The 18,746-nt window shown below is 45.2% G+C and overlaps 1 protein-coding gene across 18 annotated transcripts in view; it reads right to left on the bottom strand.

The window, feature by feature from the left end:
* Positions 1-6,578: 6,578 nt before the first annotated feature.
* The window catches only part of NFIA (nuclear factor I A), a 350,471-nt gene continuing 338,303 nt past the window's right edge, over positions 6,579-18,746 (bottom strand). For 15 of the 18 annotated variants that reach the window (XM_032118436.1, XM_032118437.1, XM_032118444.1 and 12 more), the window contains one exon: positions 13,566-13,826. In XM_032118436.1, coding sequence (XP_031974327.1) covers positions 13,809-13,826 — 18 coding nt within the window. In that variant the 3' untranslated portion in view covers positions 13,566-13,808. Of the gene's footprint in view, positions 13,827-18,746 lie in introns of all 18 variants that reach the window. The other 3 variants (XM_032118438.1, XM_032118449.1, XM_032118454.1) reach the window with 1 other exon arrangement.

Below are 18,746 nucleotides of genomic sequence, written 5' to 3'. Positions count from 1 at the left end.
GGGAATGCTGGCCTTGGGAGAACACCTTCCCATGGTGGTCAGTACATGAAGGGGATGGTGCATGCAGGCAGGATGGGGTCCATGAAGGCACCAGCAGTGCCCCATGGGCTCCTCCTTGGAGGAGCAGCCACAGGTGAGTCTGAGTGCCCTGAGCAGAGCTGGGCCAAGGCTGTTGCTTTTATAAAGAGAACAGCTCCATCATAAAACTGGCTTTCATTTCCAAGGCTTTTTGTGAGCCACAGCTGACCAGGATCTTGGGATTCCCATCTGTGCTGACCATCAGCAGCTTGTGGCTTCACCAGCACATGCCAAGGCCTCTGCTCCAGTGCACAACCAGGAATTCTCTCCTGCTGAGCCGTAACCCCTGGCCCCAGTGTTCCCTGTCAAATCAGACAGGCAGAGCTCCTAGAGCAAGGGAGAAGAGTTTGTATGAGACACAGAAGAGCTGAAGAGTTTTTTTGGGTCTCACTTGGCTGCTGTCCCGACAGCGCCGTGCCACGGGGTGGGAGGAACCGTGGGATTCACGGATCCATCCCGGCTCCTCTGCTCCAGGGGCGGGACCCCCAGATCCAGGGGTACAACAGGGACACGTGGTGACACATGACAAAGCACAACCTTGAGCGGTACCCACTGCAAGTGGCGTCGGGCAGTGCCACAAGCTCCACACAGCTCAGCTGGGGCCTGGTTAAAAGCTCTTCCCGAGCACTTGGAGCAACGAAACCTCTTTATTCCAAGTCCTCGTTGTGTACTAATGAAGGAATAAAATAAACATTTGGTAACAAATCCAGCATATGGTTATTGTTTGCTGCAAGGACAGGGGAAAACATGACTCCATCACTGGGCAAAAAGGCTGCAGCTGCGCTATCGCCTTTCCCCGCCGCGCTTTATTTAATAAACCTCGGCCTGCAGCCTTAACGAAATTTTTCCTTCCTCCCCCAGCCCCCAGAGCTGGTTTTGGTGCCTTCTGCCACGATGGCCACGGCGGGGTCGCATGTGCCCTTCATTAGCCGAGGAATCTGCTTTCAATTCCGGCCCTTTGGGTTGTATTTTCACAGCGACTCATTAGTCAGCGGCCGCTGACAGGCCGCTGTAAGTGTGCCATCTCCCGCATTGTTTGCATGCAAGTGCAGTGCCCAAAAATGATTTATTTAGGTTTTAATTAAAATTTGTGGATAGGCTAGTGATTTTTAGCAGTGCCGGTTCTAATTTGTGGTTGCAGGGGGAAAAAAAAAATAAAATGAAAAAATCAATAGGCTTGAAGAGTTTGTATTTTTAGAGTTACCTGCTGGTCATTGGCCCCTCTGGGCTGGGCAGCTCCCAGCCCTACACAGTCAGGAGAGATGGAACACCTTTTGTTCCCACATCAAAGCACAGACCTGGAATTACTCCAGCAGGTAAATCAGTGTCCCGTGAGCGATGTCCTGGTGACCCCAGCATGAAACCAAACCCTGAGCAGCTGCCACCCAGAGTGGCTTGGGTCAGAAGGGATGCTAAAGCTCATCCAGTGCCACCCCTTGCCATGGGCAGAGACACCTTCCACTATCCCAGGTTGCTCCCACCTGGCCTTGGGCACTGCCAGGGATCCAGGGGCAGCCACAGCTTCTCTGGGCACCCTGTGCCAGGGCCTGCCCATCCTCACAGGGAACAATTCCTTCCCAATATCCCATCCATCCCTGCCCTCTGGCAGTGTCCTGTCCCTCCATCCCTTGTCCCCAGTCCCTCTCCAGCCCTCCTGGAGCCCCTTCAGGTGCTCTGAGCTCTCCCTGGAGCCTTCTCTTCTCCAGGTGAACATTCCCAGCTCTCCCAGCCTGTCTCCACAGCAGATGAACTCCAGCCCTCAGAGCATCTCCGTGGCCTCCTTTGGATTCGCTCCAGCAGGTCCACGTCCTCCTTATATTTAATTATCTTATATTTAATTATATTCTAATTTAATTAATATCCTTCAGATATTTAATTGCATGTTCAGGATCACAGCAGCACCCAGGAGGAAGGTGGGTAACAGAGGGAGGTGGCTGAGCCCTGAGGTCCACGAGCAGGACTGGGTGACGTGTGGCTTGAAAACAGAAGATACGGTTTAAAAATGCTTTGGAGGGTGTGGCTTACCCTCTCCAAAATAAACTGGAATGCATGGATGCCTTCCCCACTGGCAGCATCCCTCATTGCCCTGGAGCAGCAGTAATTTGTCTTGCTGGTAACTTTTTGTGACTCCAAATGAACAGCCAGGAGTGGAAGGATGCGGAGGTTGTGGTGGGCGAGTTGGTGAAGCCTCAGGGGCCCCCCTTGCCCTGTGGGACCCCCTGACCCCTGCCCCAATGAGAGGGGATGTGTTGCTCTTGCTGGATGAAGATTTTCTTGCTGCTCATGACATCAAGACGTGTTTTTATAAGGTGCAATAAAGCACTAAGAGACTAAACTCGTGCCCCCCCCCCCAAATTATGAAAGTTTGAAGCTTTTCTTGGCCTAATACCACGGCTCAGAGAAGTCCCTGCTGTACCTGATGTAAACATGTATTAATTAAAGCACTTTGGAAATGCAGAGTATTGACCTAACGGGCCATAATGGCTCTTCTTGAGCAATTACAATCCATCACACAGCTCCAGACTTCGGGAGGGATTTTTTTCGGAGGCGCGTGCATTATTGACCTGACGGCCCTGGGTGGTTTCCTCCCTCACACAGACCTTTCCTGCCCCAGGGCTTGCATCCTTCCCAGGGAAATAGTTGGAGGGGGAGGCCTTAAATCCCTTAAAATTAATAAATAGGATGTATTCCATCCTGCCCCCTCCCCACCGTGTGCCTCCTCTCCCACTCCCTGTCGCCAAGGGCACTTTAAAGCCTTTCCACCCACCTGCAGACCCCGGGAAACACCCGGAGCAAAATATTTATATCTAAAAGAAAAACTTTGTGCTTTCCCGTGGTGGAAACCCTTCTGAAATAAAGCATTTGTCTCCTGAGACTTACACCTTCTAATTTAATTTTCCCCTAAATCAAACAGGGTATTAATCCACAATAGAAAACACGTTCCACTTGCACAAACAATATTTAAATGGTATAATAGGGACATCTTTTATAAATACTTCTAACAAATCCTGAAAAAAACCCGAATGTGTGGGCTATAATTAATAGAAATGCCAAGTGCCAGCTAACCAGGAAAACTCCAGCATCATAAATCTGCCCCGAGCCTTCTTACACACGCTGATGGATGGCGACTTGCAGCTTAAATATTTAACAATCAATAATTCAAATACCTATCCTACCCTATTAAATTTGTCACATTTATTTATACATGCAACATCCAGCTGAAGTTTCTCTAAAAGTTGGGCCTCTTCCACCCAGTAACAACATGAAGAATTTTGGAAGAGCGTTGGAAGGGGAAAAAAGGCGCCGCGATACGAAATTCCTGTGGGGAAACAAGGAACAATGGGGGGGGGTGTGGAAATTAAACCCTGTATCCCAAAGTAGTTGGCTGTGTCTCCCTCACACTAATGGGTTCGGATAATGCAGCGTGCAGGCAGGTGCTGGGTCCTATGAATCACATTTAGAGGAATATTTTCCAATTTCTTCGCCGCCCAAGGCAGGGAGCTGCCGTTCATCCTCCGCAGATGAATGTTTCGGTGGCACAGGGTGGGCTGCAGCCCCTGCCCACACACTGCGTCCCTCCCAGAGGAAATCCTGCAAAAAAATAAGGAGCCCTGGAGAAAGAGGTGGCTTTGGGGCTGCCCTGAACTGCAGCAACCCTTTGCTTTGCCTCATGTGAGGGTAGAGTGGGACACGAGAAATAAATAAATAAATAAATAAATAAGCACATGCTGAGTGCAGCACTGGCAAGCGAGAGGATGATGATGATAACAATTGTATCAGTACTACTACTAATATTACTATTAATAATGAAATGACATATTTCCAGCTTGCAGCACCAGCAGCCTGACTCCATATCTCAAAAGGTTTTTGGGAAAGTGGGATGACTGCATGGTTTATCAGGTGCCTCCTCTCCTCTCCAACAGCCCCCATAAAAATAACACCAACGGGGAAAAGAGCTTGGCTCTGTTTCCATCAGTCCAGAGGAAGAGGAGGTGGCTCAGAGCATCCCATGTGCTGCTGGACACTTGGCCATGCCTCCAGCTGCCTGTGGCATGGAGGGTCCCTCGGACCCTTGCGCGCTGTTGGTTTTAAAGGAGCACCAAAACTGACCTAAGGGGTTACAGAACTCCTGGACCCAAATTTCTGAGAGGATTTGAAAATCCCCGTGGAACTATCTATGGGTAAGGGACGAAGGGTGTTGACTGTGGTCCCTGTCCCCACCAGAGTGTGCCTGTGGGCCCGAATTACAGTGGCATAAATTTCTGTGGCAAATTTATTGCCATAATTTATCAGCTCCTGTTGCTGAATGGCCAAGCAGTTAATTTTGAGATGAAGTGGTGCCATTTTCATCAATACCTGTGTGCTAACTGCCCATCAAAACATCAGCTGCAATTAATACAGCGTTGCTGAAGGCACTGAACCAATAAATATTTCCAGTCTTGGCTGGTCTTCAGCAGATGTCGGACGGACCCATCGCCTTGGTGAGTCCTGTTCCAGTTGCATCAACAGGAACGTTTGCATTTAAGGAAGAGGTTAAGTAGCCAGATCTCCCTCTGAGCAGGGTGAAGCCCCTGCATTTCCCTGCCTAAATGCCACCCTGTCCTTTTTCCGCCCAAAGTTTTTGATTTCTGTGAGGGGCTATTGCGTATTCGTCCTGCGTCCTGAGCCAGGCTGGCACATATTGATAGCGATAAATAATAAATGGGATTTATTTCCTTAGATGCTGATGGAGACCTTTTCTCCCACAGGAAGAAAGAGAAAGCAGAAAGCTGGAGGGAAAGAAAACGTGCAAAGAAAGGAGGAGGAAAGCAGAAGGTGGTGCCTGAGCCCCGGCTGGTGCTCACTCCTCCGCTCCCAGCATGGCCATCACCCATGTGGGACAGGGTCACCTCTTGCACCCCTCCTGCTTCATCCACCAAACCCAGGGAAGCCTCAGCCAACACCCTGAATAATGAAGGGTATAAATAAATAACAGTGAATTATTTTTTAGGGAGGGATGGGCAAGAATGGGGAACGGGCAGCGGTGAGGAGCAGTTGGAGCCAAGGGGCAACACCTCCCTTTGTCCTGTCATTGCACTTTTTTTAAGCAGGTTTTAATTTTTCTGTGTGTATTTGTGCAGTGATGTACACGGGTGAGTTCCTGTCCCTCCCTCCCCTCCTGGTATCCCCCGTGCTCACAGCCAGTGCTTGGAGGAAGCAGCCAGCTCTGGCAGCCCCATGGGACATTCTGGTCCACACCTGGGCTCGCTTCCAAGCCAACGGGGCACCACCACCACCATTTGGGCTGTTTTTCACCCAACTGGGACAGCGAGCACAGGCTCAGCACCCTCACCCCCCCTCTTTCTCCCTCCTTCCTCCCAGAGCTTGTGGGGGTGAAAGGGGCCAACAATGTTGGCAAGCGCCTGCCTGGGGTACTGTGTTTTCTTTGAGGACAGATTTGGCTTTTCCTTACTGTCTGGTCTCCTTTATGAGAAAAAAAAGCCAAATTGAACAGGGTCCAACCTGTCCTCAGCTGCCACACTGTGCATCGCTGCCAGCATTGCCCACGTCGGAGGCAGCCACCAGGACATGGCGAGGGGCACAGACAGGGTCCCCCCTGGGGATGGTGACATTAGAGCTGTGCTCAGCCTGACCCTCCCGCCCTGGCCTTTTAGCCAAAACCAAAACTCTGTGGAGGTGTGAGAAAGGAAATACCAGCGGTTTATGAGTGTCAGGCAGCTATTTGTTAGAAAACACTCATTTCCCCCCAAATAAAATGGAAGAGCTGGTGTTGCAGCTGGTGCTGCCCAGGGAAGGGCTGGGGGTCACGGCACCCCCCGTCTCCTGTCCCTGAGGGCAGCGGCAGAGCTGCACCAGCCCTCACCCTCCATCATCCTCAGTGTCTGCTTTTAAGTAGAAAACAACCGGAGTTGCTTAAATGCAAAAAACCCTTTCTGCAAATACTAAATTCTGCACCTATCTTTTAAGCAAAAGGGGTTGGAGAGTGAAAAACTTTGAAGGAAACTTTAACATTTGTAAAAAAGCCTAATTTTTGCCTATTTCTGCACCCAGAGCCTTGGAGAGAGGGGCAGCTCCAAGGTCAATCCCAGCAGCCACGGCTCCTCGGAAATTTGGTAATATTTTTATCGTTTAGCTACACTTAAAGATGTGGCATTTGCAGCATTTATTAATCTCCTGGATCTTTCCTAGGTGTGCTTCATGTCTTTAATTTGGACGGTTAATCCGCCGAGATTTGCTGAGGATTAATCCGATACCGAGCGAGGAACGATTTTGTGTGGCGGGACATCAAAAACACGGCGAAGAGTGGCTGATGTGACAAGAGCGATTCGATTTAACCAAATACCCCCATGATTTGGGATGAAGCTGCTGCCTGGGAGCCTGCCCAGGCTGCAGGGCTGGGGCCAGGAGAGGCTGAAGCCCGCGGCGGCCGGCGATGCTCACGGTCCTACAGCCGCAACCCCACCCCGTGCCCGGCTGGGAGTAAATAACAACACAGCCTGTTAGCATTAGCAATTTTTTATTTTCCTTTTTTGTTGCATAGGAAATGCAGTACTTGCTTCCAGTAATTGTATTGTAATGTGAGAAGGTGGTAGCACTAATGGTTGAATACAAGAGTTAAACTAATCCACACCAGCTCAAAAAACCTGCGGAGACTTAGTTGAATAAGAATGGATGCCCACAGTGATTCTCAACCAATTACAATTTTTTTCACAGAACACAGTAAAACTAAAATGGTAACTATGAGAGTCAATACAAGTATACTAGAGGCACGAGGGGCCTGACTCATAAAAAAAATGAACACGACATGGTATTAACACGGGTGTCAAGTGAATTTGCAGCAGATCTTTCACACGGCCGGTGGAAATTTTAGCGCCTCAAATCTCAACCCGCCGCTGAGGGACTGGGCTGGGCTGGGGCAGAGTTCAGGAGAACCCGCACAGCCAGCCAAAATGGAGATTTCTCCTTGATTGTGTTTCCCAAGAATTTCGTGGCCCTGTCCCCAAGGCAGCGGCTGCAGCCGGGCACGGGGCGCCGGCAACAAGGACGAGCAGCATCGGTGGCGGATGCCGATCCGGGCGCTCTCGCCCTACCATGCTCCGTCTAGAAACTCATCTTCTTTTTGTTTTGCCCCTCATATTAATTTGTGGATGCAGATAAAAGGGGGGGGATTTCACCCAACACAATTGTTTTTGTTCATGCTCGAGCATAGAAGATTAACTAAGTGGAAAATAGTCTTCCCTAAAAAAAGGCGTCCAAAGTACAAAAGTTCACATTGCGGGCGAGCGCTCGCCCTGATGGAGGGTTTCTCTAGAGCTCAGAGGTAGCGATCGAGCGCGTTTTGTTCTGGTGCGGACAGGATCTCTTTTGTGATCGAGTCGCCGTGTCCCGAGCCCCCGGCACTGGCCCGAGCCGTCCTCCCCCTTTCCCTCCTGCCAACCTGCACCTCTGGGGTTCGGAGCATGGCCCTGCGCTGCCTCGCCTCCTCCGCAGCCCCTTCCCACCGATTCCTGGTCTCTGCGGGGCTGGGGGAGGCGGAGAGGGGAAGGGGAGGGAGAGCAGGGCCAGCAGAGCTCGCCAGGGCTAAGCCCACCCTCAATTTGGAGGAGAAAAGCCCACCAGCCTCCCGTGTTAATAGCAAAGGAGCTTTTATGAATCGGGCCCAAAGTTTGTACAGAGTTTGTTTGAAGAAAAATATTGCAACTGTGCATGAAACTAAACAACCACATGAGGTTTTTTTTTTTCTTTTTTTCTTTTTTTTTTTTTTAAAGGGTTTTTTTCTTTCTATATGAGGAAGTCTGGTGTGAAGAAGGGTCAAGCATGGGTACCTGGTTCACCGCTGCCCATTAAGAAATCTCTCGCAACATGAGCTCGGTCTCGTTTGTGGGTTTAAAGGACTGTCCCTTCAATTTGAACTGTTCTTCAGAGCAAGCTCTCTGAATTCTTAGGGTAGCTTTTCGAGACTAAAATCTTACCAGGCACGGATTTCTGGTCTCAAACACCATGTCCTGCCCTCTAGGAAAAAAAAAAAAAAAAAAAAAGAAAAGGAAAAAAAAAGAAAAAAAAGAAAAAAAACCCAAAACACAAGTAATACTGAATTTAAGTAAATGTATACCTCCAAAATACTGAAAACACCCCAAATCAATAAAGACAGAATTTGCGTTCTCAGTGAAATATCTTTAAACCTATCTGACAAGAACCAAGTCAGAAAAAAAGACTAACATAACTTTGAGTAATATTCATACAGCTACTAAGCATTATGGAATAGCATGCATTAATATTGTACGGTTATTTTACATCACCTATATCAGAAGGTTCTGACAGACAGCGAAGGCTACCGGTGTAGAAAAATCTTACTTCAGAAGAGCAATATAATACAGATTTCACAGGCACTACATTTTAATATATCAGGTATTATGCTGGTTTTCTTATAATTCTTTCTGTCCTAAAGCTGGCATTATAACAATGACCGAAAAGGCAAGGATCGAAGTAAACGGAAAGTAGATACCAAAGTTGATATATTCTTTTCTTTTTTTTTTTTCAGATAGATTAGTGCATAGTTTTCATGCAGATAAACACTGCTATGCATTTACATTGTTGGAAAGCAGAGTGAATTGAGCCCAAGTTGTCACATTTTTGTAAATCATTTTGCCAGCCTGTAATAGCACCATGTAATGGATTTGCATTAAACATTAAATTGATTTCAGAATTGGTGACACAGTATTCACTACAGTTAAGTGCTATGGAATAGCTTCAATGTTACCTGCTATATATCAAAGCAATTTTCATCCCACTGCTTTTTTATTGGAAAAAATAAAAGGAAAATGTACTCGATACTAATTAGACTATTGCGCAGCCTTGGACTTGATGATGGCATAGCTGGGTTTACTGTCAAACAGTAATACATGCATTGACTTCAAGACAAAATTGGCATTGTAAGCTTGATTTAATGAAAATCCTGCCTAGCAGGCAGTGTTAACTTCACAAGACCTGCCTCTGACAGACCTCATGAGGTTGATTTTGTTATTTATTTATTGTTTAGGTGCCATTGAAGCTCTCCTTACATTGTCATGCCGGTTATGGTTTTAATTTTGTTCGATGGAGGCCTTCTACCAATAAAAAAAAAGAAAAAAAAAAAAGATATTTCCAGAGACACAATGCAAAGTACAATATTAACTGACATTCTTAAAAAAAAAAAAAAAATTCACCACAAGGAAAAAAAAACTGTTTTAGGCTATGTATCTGGGTTTTTTTGTATTTTTGTACAGTAAATATTTTATAACACTGTTACTACAAAGCTGCAAATATACGGAACAAAGAGAACTAGAGAAAGAAAAAAAAAATGTTAGAGGGATTTTGCATATTCCTGTGGGCTGACTGAATACTGTGGAGTTGAGAAAACTTGGTGTTTCTTTTCCCCTTCAACCTTAAGGGGAGGGGGAACAAGCAACAGAGACAAAGTGTACCATGGCTGCCTAAACTCGAAGCCCGAAAGTTTTTTATTATAAAGGAAGAAGAATAAATAATAATGGCATTGCTGGGGTGTGCGGCATGAGAAAAGCAAGTGCCCTCGCTCAAAAGAAATTAAAAAAAAAAAAACAAACAAAAAGAAGGGGAAAAAAGAAAGGAATTAACTTGGGAAAAGTCAATTTTCGCTAAGCCATCCCTAGGGCTTTAAATTTGGATGGGCGGGGGTGGGTACAGGCCAGAGAATTTGTGCGTCTGACGGTTCTGGAGAGAAGGAGACGGGGAGGTAAAAAAAGTTGTTGGGTGACGCCAAAGGAGCGCCCGGCGCGGGGCCGGGGCTCTGCTGCTGCCCGCACACCAGGACCATCCAGGGATGGATGGATGGCTGGCTGGCTGGGCGGGTGGGTGGATGGATGCTCCATCCCTCCTGCCCATCCCTGCTCGCCTCCCCGCTCCTCTAAAGGAGGACTAAAACACTGTTTGTTCTCTACACCTGCACAGAACGGAAGTGCCGCGTTTCCTGCGTGAGAGGAAGGTGAACGCAAACTGAATTTAGTGTGTAATACTTTACAACCCCTGTTGGTTAACACCCTTGACCTCCTACCTAATGTTTTAAAGCCTTTAAAACATTTTTTTTTCTCGCAATTCTGCTCAGAGTTCCCTAACTTTAGCGTCATCAAACTTAATATGACAAAAATACCTTCAAAAATACAGCATACCTGTAATGTCCATTTACAATGGTTCTTCAGTAGCCTATACTTCTCAAGCATAGGAATATGCTATACCATTGAGAGAAGAAAAATAACTGTATTTAAATACATACAAAAAAAGGAAACGGGAAAGTTTTTAACTTAAATCCAGTTCCCAAAGGAAAAAAAAAAAAAGCAATTCTATGAACGCTGCCTTTATAACGAACAATCAGAAATTCCACTAAGCTAATTTGACAGAAATTTTTCCTCATTTAAACAACATTACAAAAGTCCTGCATTATAAAATAGGGTAGAATAAATCAGTGTAATCAATAAAACTATACAACATACAAATTACATATCTTCTGAGTGGGCAGTTTAATTCTCTCTCTTTGCAGCCATGACTACAACATGCTCACTAAAAACAACTAACTGCCCAAACTATTGCTTAGTTTGTTTTGTTTAAAAAAGGGTGCAATTTTATTGTATATACAACCAATTTACTGGTAATACCTTGTCTCATAGCAAGGTTCTGACAAAATGTTTGTCTAGGCTTTTTTCCCTTCACTGTGAAGCACTGAAAGCTGCTATTTTTTTTTTTTTTAGTGCACATATGTCTTAATAAAGTAATGCCCAGCTAAGTGCTATAGGGAAGGCAAAGGATGCTGGCTAGAGGATGTGATACCATATACTAACAATCACACAATACAATAGAGCAAAATGACTACTCAACCACTTATCAGACACATATGAAAATCCAAAACATTTTATTTTTTCCTTAAATAGAGAATAACCAGTAAACAATTTTCAGAACTTGGAAGTTTAAAAACGTGCATATAAAAATGGGCATTATATACTTTTATTGAATGTGGATTGATTGCAGTCTGCTAATAAAAATGGGTGTGGGATCTGAAGAAAAAGGAAGTTTTTTTTTTTTTTAAGGCTTGCTTGTGAAAGGAACAGTTGTAAAACAAAAATTGCTTGAAGCAGGGTTCAGCTTAGTGCTTCACAGTTTGACTGCTTCTCTAAGAAGAGCCCTTCCTGCATGTGCATTCAAAAATCACAAAAGTACAAAGACAAACACCTAAAACACACTGCGTCAAGTGCAGCACCAACTTTGGTCAAATAAAAAAAAATTAAAAGAAAAATTAATAATTGCTAAGCTTTTCTACATGATATAAGCAGGTATTGCATATTTTCATATATCTGGGAGAAAACAAAACAAAAAAAGGAAGACTCCAAATAAAAGGTAAAATGCAGCAACATCCAAAAATACTGATAATCTAGCATCTACAGATCTCAGAATAGCACTGCCACTGACCATACAGGACAATAAACACTACTCCTATCTGCGGAACAACTAACATCCTATTTAATTCTAGATGTTGGAACTGACAATGGCTGACATAAAAGTCACATTTACAAAAAGTGTCTCCAAATGCTTGACTAGGGAAAAACCCCTTTCAATATAGGAACATGTGCAACAATTCCACAAATAATCGCTATCCAGGGCAAGGCACATTGATATGGAATTTTTTTTTTTTTTGTTTCGTGCAAATTAAGAAAACAAAACAAAACATCATTTCAGGGAAAAGATGAGGAGCAAAGTGTCTTCCCAAGAATTTCAGTTACTTGATTGTATAGGACAGTAGTAGAAACCCTTCTGAAGGGTCGAACAAACATAGTTTAAAGGCAAGTGCCTGGAATAGGGATTACAATATTGTGTCTTAATGCACTCTACTTTACCCTACATTAACTATATAAAAATTAGTTACTAACACTAGAACATGCAGAGACTTTCTCTGATTAGCTGGACTCGCCAACCAGAACGTATATATATGTATAGTATAGGAAACCTTCTTAAAGTTGCATGTGAAGCAAAGGGGTGCTCCGCTGTCTGATAGAAAAAATCACTTGCACTCTTTTTTTTTTTCTTTTTTTTTCCTTTTTTTTGTACATAAGATACAGGACGTTTGGGGTCCAAACTTCTTTTTTTTTTTTTTTTTTTTTTTTTCTTTTTCTACTTATTTGTCTGTTTTTTTTTTTTTTTTCTTCTTCAGCAAGTGCCCTTGCTTTGAACTGGCATAAGTTGTAAGATCAGCATCGTTCGTTTCTGTAATGATTTCTTCACAGTCCAGAAAATGTACCAGTTCAGGGACACGAAGGTGTTTTACTTTCTGGACCGTTCTCTCTTATTCCCAAGGTGTTTGAGAACTGATAAACCCTATATTGCCGGAAACACGTAAAATTTGTCAGAATTGGCATAATCCATAATAGTGACTTTTAGCTTATAAAATTAACAGATATTATGATTTCATTTTAGTTATGTGCTTTGATAACAGAAAATGATTAATTAGCATTTAATGTAGTTAACATATTGTGGTAAAAGCACCATTAGATTTGTTTTTTTTTTTTTTAATTTTCCTTCAGTTTTAAAGGGATACAAGTTCAACAATAAAAAACATAAAAAGCAAAAATAGCTCCCCTTTTTCTTGCAAGGCTGTTTTTTACCCCAATAATTTAGAGTCCTGGGGTGGAAGGACTTGGAAAACAAAAATAGAATTTTCAACAATCTCTATCTTACAAAGATATTTAGCTATCCAATGAAATTGCACTTTACTCAATTCAAAATTCGATTGTTTTGATTGATTCCTGTCAGTTTCTGTCAAAACAGACCAACTTCCCCATTTCTGTGTGAATTTTTGTGTAATTGTTGAAAATTGTTGAAAAATGTTTTTTTTTAAATGTAAGTGCAGCATTTCAAACTTTTTTTCTTTTTTTTCTTTTTTTTTTTTTTAGTGAATAGTAGTAGTTTTTGATGTTTTAAATCGCTCTGCAATCGAGTGGAAAAAAATTGTTGACAATGCTCTTATGGTTCATGTTACGTCTCTAAGTGCCGACTGTAAAAAAAAAAAAAAAAGAAAAAAAAACCCCAACAACAACAACAACAACCAAAAAAAAAAAAAAAAGAAACCTGCATTTTTTTTTTTTTTCCCCGATATGTTACAGAAAAAAAACATGCTCTATGTCTGTCCGGTAAGTTATATATTGCAGAATTCAGCTACTACAAAAGTTATAGTTTTAAGTGTGTTTCATGATTTCTCAAGAAGTCTCACACCTGTATGGGAAAATCCGATGAGGATACTGTAAAACAGTTAGGCTCCATATGGAAAGTGTGTTACAACAGCGAGTTGGTAAGCAGCAGCAGAGGCTAGTTCTACTCAGTGTCACCTAACGCTTACACTACCAATGAGACACTTCAAAAGTTATGAAGCCCAACCATTTCCAGCACCATATGAGAAATTACAACAGTCCTAAAGTTGTCTAAAAAAAAAAAAAAAAAAAAAAAAAAAAAAAAAAAAAAAAAAAATTAAAATCAAATCTCGAGAGAAAGTTACGGCCTTTGCCATTCAACCATAACGTTTGCCATTTCCATGTACGAGTTTGCTGTCGGTGTCTGCTCGCCTCCCCTTCCGCCGATGTGAAGTCGCTGCGCTGCGTTGCTGCTGCTTCCGTGTTACAGAGGTGGGAAGGGGTCTGGTGGTCTGTCCGGTGCGTGGTGGGAAGCGGAGACTTTTATCCCAGGTACCAGGACTGCAAAAGAGAAAGCAGAAGAGTCAGCCCCGGCCGCCCGCTCTCGCCGCTTCCCCAAGGGCTCCGGGCACCGCCGCCAGCCTCCTCTGCCAAGAGGGGGGCTAATTGAGACCGTGACGAATTGACCTAATTACAAAGCTTAATTAAAAATACTGTACAAATCAATATATTTTTTTTCCCTCGCCGACAGTCGCTGGACATAGCTACAGATGAACGCGGGGGTCATGTCACGTTACAAGTTATCAATCTTTTTAATAGATGATGGCTTGAAGATCCCTCCAGTTCACTTTTGTCTAATCCCCTGAAAAGGCGATACACATTCGCCTCTCTGTGCCATTTATCACCCTGCAGTCGGGGTTTTCTTGGGTATTTAGGCATGTGCCAGCATAAGCATCTGTTGCTTTATACTGCCCTGCTTCAACTGTCTCGCTGGAACAGATGCACAGAAATTCAACAACAGGGCTGTTTTCTTAGGAGAAATGTGGATCGCTAGAGAAAAGCCAGGATAAAGCAAATCTCGGGAAAAGCGGATCAGCGAAAATGTCCCGTACCTCTGCCCATACTTGTGTTCCAAAACAAAACGTGGGCCTCAACTAATAGCTTTTCTTAGGGAAAATATTTTTTTTTCTTTTTTTCTTCTTTTTCCCAAAGGGAGGGAATTCCCTGGGAATTCAGCCCCGCAACAATACCGTCCTTAACCCAACGGCGCAGACGCCCAGAGTACAGAAAGCAATTTTCGCTCCTCCATAGGAAAATAAACACAGTTGGGAAGCTGGAGTGGGCTCTGCTGGAGCCGGGGCAGTGCCACCGCACCGGGGAGAGCCCGTCTCGGCCCCGGCAGGGTCAGCCCAACCTGAACCCGGGATGAATGAGAGCAGTGTTAGGCCCTGGGACCGTGCGCGCGGGGGGATGCTCCTTGGCAATGACATATTGCTGTGGGAATACACCAACAAGCGGCAACTATTTAGCCTGGAGTCAAGTAATACAACAAGAAAGACTCAGGTATTAAAGAGCCGTTGCTGATACCCCCTGTTTTTTGCTGGGGCTCCTGTAATATATGAGGTGTGTCTGTGTGCGTGCACAGCCCGATGACAAGTTTTACCAAGTTTTTCCTCCGCTCGTTTTTGGCCTCTGACGTGATTGATAGCACAATCAGCTCAGGGAGGATTTATGAACATTTACAGAAGACTCTGAGGCAAGTTTCATGTGGGACTTGGAGATTATGTGGTCTTGCCATGGAGGTAGGAACCGGTAAAATAAATAGCAGGATTGGAGAAGTTGTCCTGCTTCCAATACACCTCATTAACTAACTCTTCCTCTGCTCGCCCTTCTGAATACAAACACACCGGTCCCATATCGACTCCATCTATTGCCTACAGATTTTATATTTAGACTTACTCAGGCTGCAATTAAACGAAATAGTTCTCATATGTAAAGTTTATAAACAGAGGAAAGTTCTGGCAGGGTTCGTGAAGCGAAGCCAAGTCCCGTTCCCCTCCCTGACTGCGGGGCCCTACTGATTTTTAGGAGGGTGCAGGGACGTGGAGTGTGGGCTGTGCTGTGCTGGAGGCATCTCCAGCCACTGCCGGCACCTCTGGCCACTGCCAGCTCCCAACTTCTCCAAACTTTTCAGGGCTGTCCCTCACGCTGCTTGTTTCAGCGTGACAGTTTTTGGCTGGACTAGGAACTGTGGCAGGGCAAAGCAGGGAAGAGAGGGGGTAATGTCTGAGAAGGGAGGGAGCAGAGGGGTTAAAACTTCGAGGTGATGGAGTACAGGGGTTACAGACTGAGAGATGATGGAGTCAGGGGGGTTAAGACTGTCAGGTGATGGAGTAGAAGGGTTAAAGCTTGAGAGGAGATGGAGTAGAGGGGTTGAACACCGCGAAGGGGTGGAGTGGAAGGGCTGAACACTGTGAGGCGATGGAGTAGAGAGGTTAAAACTGCAAGGTGATGGAGTAGAGAGGGAGGCGATGGAATAGAGGGGTTAAAATTGCGAGGTGATGGAGTGGAAGGGTTAAAGGCTGCGAGGCCGTGGAGTGGAAGGGCTGAACAGTTCCAGGCGATGGTTCGCATCTCCAGCGCTGATGTCCGGCTCCTCCACGGCCGCTGGCCCGGCACATGGCCCGCCGGTGGCGGGAGCCCTCGCCACTCCTCCCTCGTTTCAAAAGCTGATTTTTTTTTTTTTTTTTTAAAAGCAGGAAATAAAAAAAAAAAAAAAAAAAAGAAGCGCAGAGGCTGCGGAGGTGGGGCCGCGCGGGGCCGGGGCTGGCGGCGCTGGGGTCCCCTGGCCCGGCCGGGCTCCGCCGCCCCCCCGCCCCTCGGTCCGTGTGTCCGGCCGCCCCGGCCGCTCCGTCGGTCCGTCCCCCGCCGCCCCGCGCTCCTTCACGCATCTCGCTATTCACCCCGCGCCTCGCAGACAAGGTTACCCCAGAGCGGCTCTGTAATCCTTCACTGAAATAGGCTTTATTGATTGCTCTGGTCTATTGTTCCCTTTTCAAGTCCCCCAAGTTCAAGTTCATCCCGGTGTTACATCATGTCTCGTTGCTAAGGGCAACCAGACAGCCCCAGACGTGACCGCCATCCGCAAGCGCGGCGCTGCGCCCTCCCACCGCCGCCAGCCGCGCTGACGTCGAGCCCCGCTCCCAACACACTGAACTATTTATTCTGCCTAATTTATGACCTCCACAGCAAGAGAGACCCCCACTCCAAAAACCAACACTGTTGTATATTTAATTAATCTGTCTTTCTCTGGCACTTGGGAAAGTTAGACAAAGGTCTAATTATTGTGTGTCGCTCCCCACACTTTTCTTTTTGGGGTGACTATTTGCATGGGAAAAGAAACGGCGAGGCTGGGCGCGAGTCCCCTCCCTCCAAAACACCTTTTTTTTCCCCCCTGCCCTATTGACATTTCATGAAATACTTTAGCTGCTTAAGGGAATTAGAAAAAAAAAAAATCTGATGTGAATGTAACTCCTTCGGAGTTGGTATTCAGTAACACAAATCAACTCATGACATGTTTAAATTTAAATGCTAACCACACACTCTGCGAGTTACTTTAAAGGTTAGTTTTTAATCAATAGAAGTTGCTGACTCGGGAGTTTTGAGCGGCGCAGTGCAGCTCTGGGGCCTTTGTCTCGCGTTGGGCTTTCAAACTTTTTTTTTTCTTGAGATGATTTTAGCAATGATTTGCAGACACAGAGCGCTATTGTGCTCCTGACTAGCAACATGTCAATAAAGGAGTAGAGTTACCATGCACTAGGGTGTCAATATGACTCCTGCAGACACTGCTCGGCCTTAATACCAATGAAAAACTTAATTAACCCTTCCAGGAGCGACCCAAACCAAACCGCAAGCTTGTTTCAAAACTTCCTTGCCGGGGCTCCGCATGGCCTTGACTGAAAAGCTGCTTTTACAGGACCCAAACTCAGAGCGCTTCGCCAACAGCTGTGTCCCGCTCCGGCTGCTCCTGCAGCCCCACTTGGATGAGATGTTTTATGGGCTGAGGCAGCAGAACAGCGAGACAGAGAGCGCATTTACCCAGCAGATCCCACCAGCACCGCTCTCGGGACACCGGTTTAATTTAGAGCATCTTACAGCTGAAGCGCACACACAGAATGATCCTCCTTTTTCTGCTAATCATTTTAATATTAAGATCTCATATCCCCCTCAAGCCTCCTAGACATGTCTAAGTCTTCCAGGATTAGGGCTGAAGAGCACCATTGTTCCTCTGAAGCACCTGTGAAACTTCTCTGCGAGGGAGAGGAGACCTCCGGCCTCAAATGAAAATGTCTAGGAAGCGTATTAGGCACTTGGAGACCCGATAGCTGGGATCTATGAAGGGTTTTTTTGCATGATTAGGGAGCTTAGAATGAAAAGAAGAAGCCTGGATCCCTACATTTAGATGGCTGAAGTATTTTGTGCCTTGCTTTAGAGTGCTGCTCAATGTCTAAGCACCTCACCCATTTCATCCCTTCAGTTCTGTAACTTATCCGACTGCACCCACTCGGAGAAGGCGGTGTTGCCTTTCTTAATTTAAAATCCCCATTTAAATCATGGGCCCTATCACAGTACAGTCAGGATGATATTATCTCTGTGCTTTTTCATAAAAGAGCCGGTGTTTTATTTCCCTTCTATTTACTTTGCAGTACTGTTCTCCCAGCGAGTTTAGAGCTAAATGAACCCACTGGAGCTAAAGGTCCTGCTCAGTAAAATTGCTGCCACACAGTTGTTGGTGCCACTACGAGTCTGTATTGTCCTGCCGAGCATCGCGCTGTCCTTCTCCAGCGCTCAAGGTGAAACATCAGAAAGAATTCTGCAGTCCAGTACGAGATCTTTGCTTCCCTTTCTCCAGTCAAATGAAGAAGTAATCTCATCAGGTTGAAAAGTGCTGACTAAGGATTTAATAAAGTGCCTGCAGATGTGTGTCATCTCTAAGGTATTCAACTCATGTAATGCAAAACAGTTCCACACTGAATGTGCTTATAAAATTCCATTTAACCATTGCAGAGCTCTATTTTACTGTTCTCCGAGGAGTATTATCACACTTTTTTTTTCCCCCCCTAATTTACAGCACCATGAAAGTTGAAACTCGTATTTGAGAATCCTCACAGTAGTAAGGTTTTATGATCCATAAACAATATCTACTTGACTGAATCCTAAACAGGAAGTCTGAGATGGCAATTACGGTTCTCTGATAAAGCAAGTCTATTTGTTTCTTATGCATTTCTGGAGATAGCAGACACACAAAAATCCTCCAGCCACTCCTGACAATCGGCTCCTTAGTACAGGAAGAACAGCAAGGAAACATTCTGTGATTCTGGGTATTTAACAGGCAAAAAGCTCAAAGTGCCTCATTGACTCCTGTAGCAGTTTCTGCCCGAGTCAGGAGCCCAGGAACAGGCCCACTGTTTATGAAAACCT

The sequence above is a fragment of the Corvus moneduloides genome, chromosome 9 (assembly GCF_009650955.1).
Source record: "Corvus moneduloides isolate bCorMon1 chromosome 9, bCorMon1.pri, whole genome shotgun sequence".
NCBI lineage: Eukaryota > Metazoa > Chordata > Aves > Passeriformes > Corvidae > Corvus > Corvus moneduloides.
This window is presented reverse-complemented; position numbering and strand designations above follow the sequence as displayed.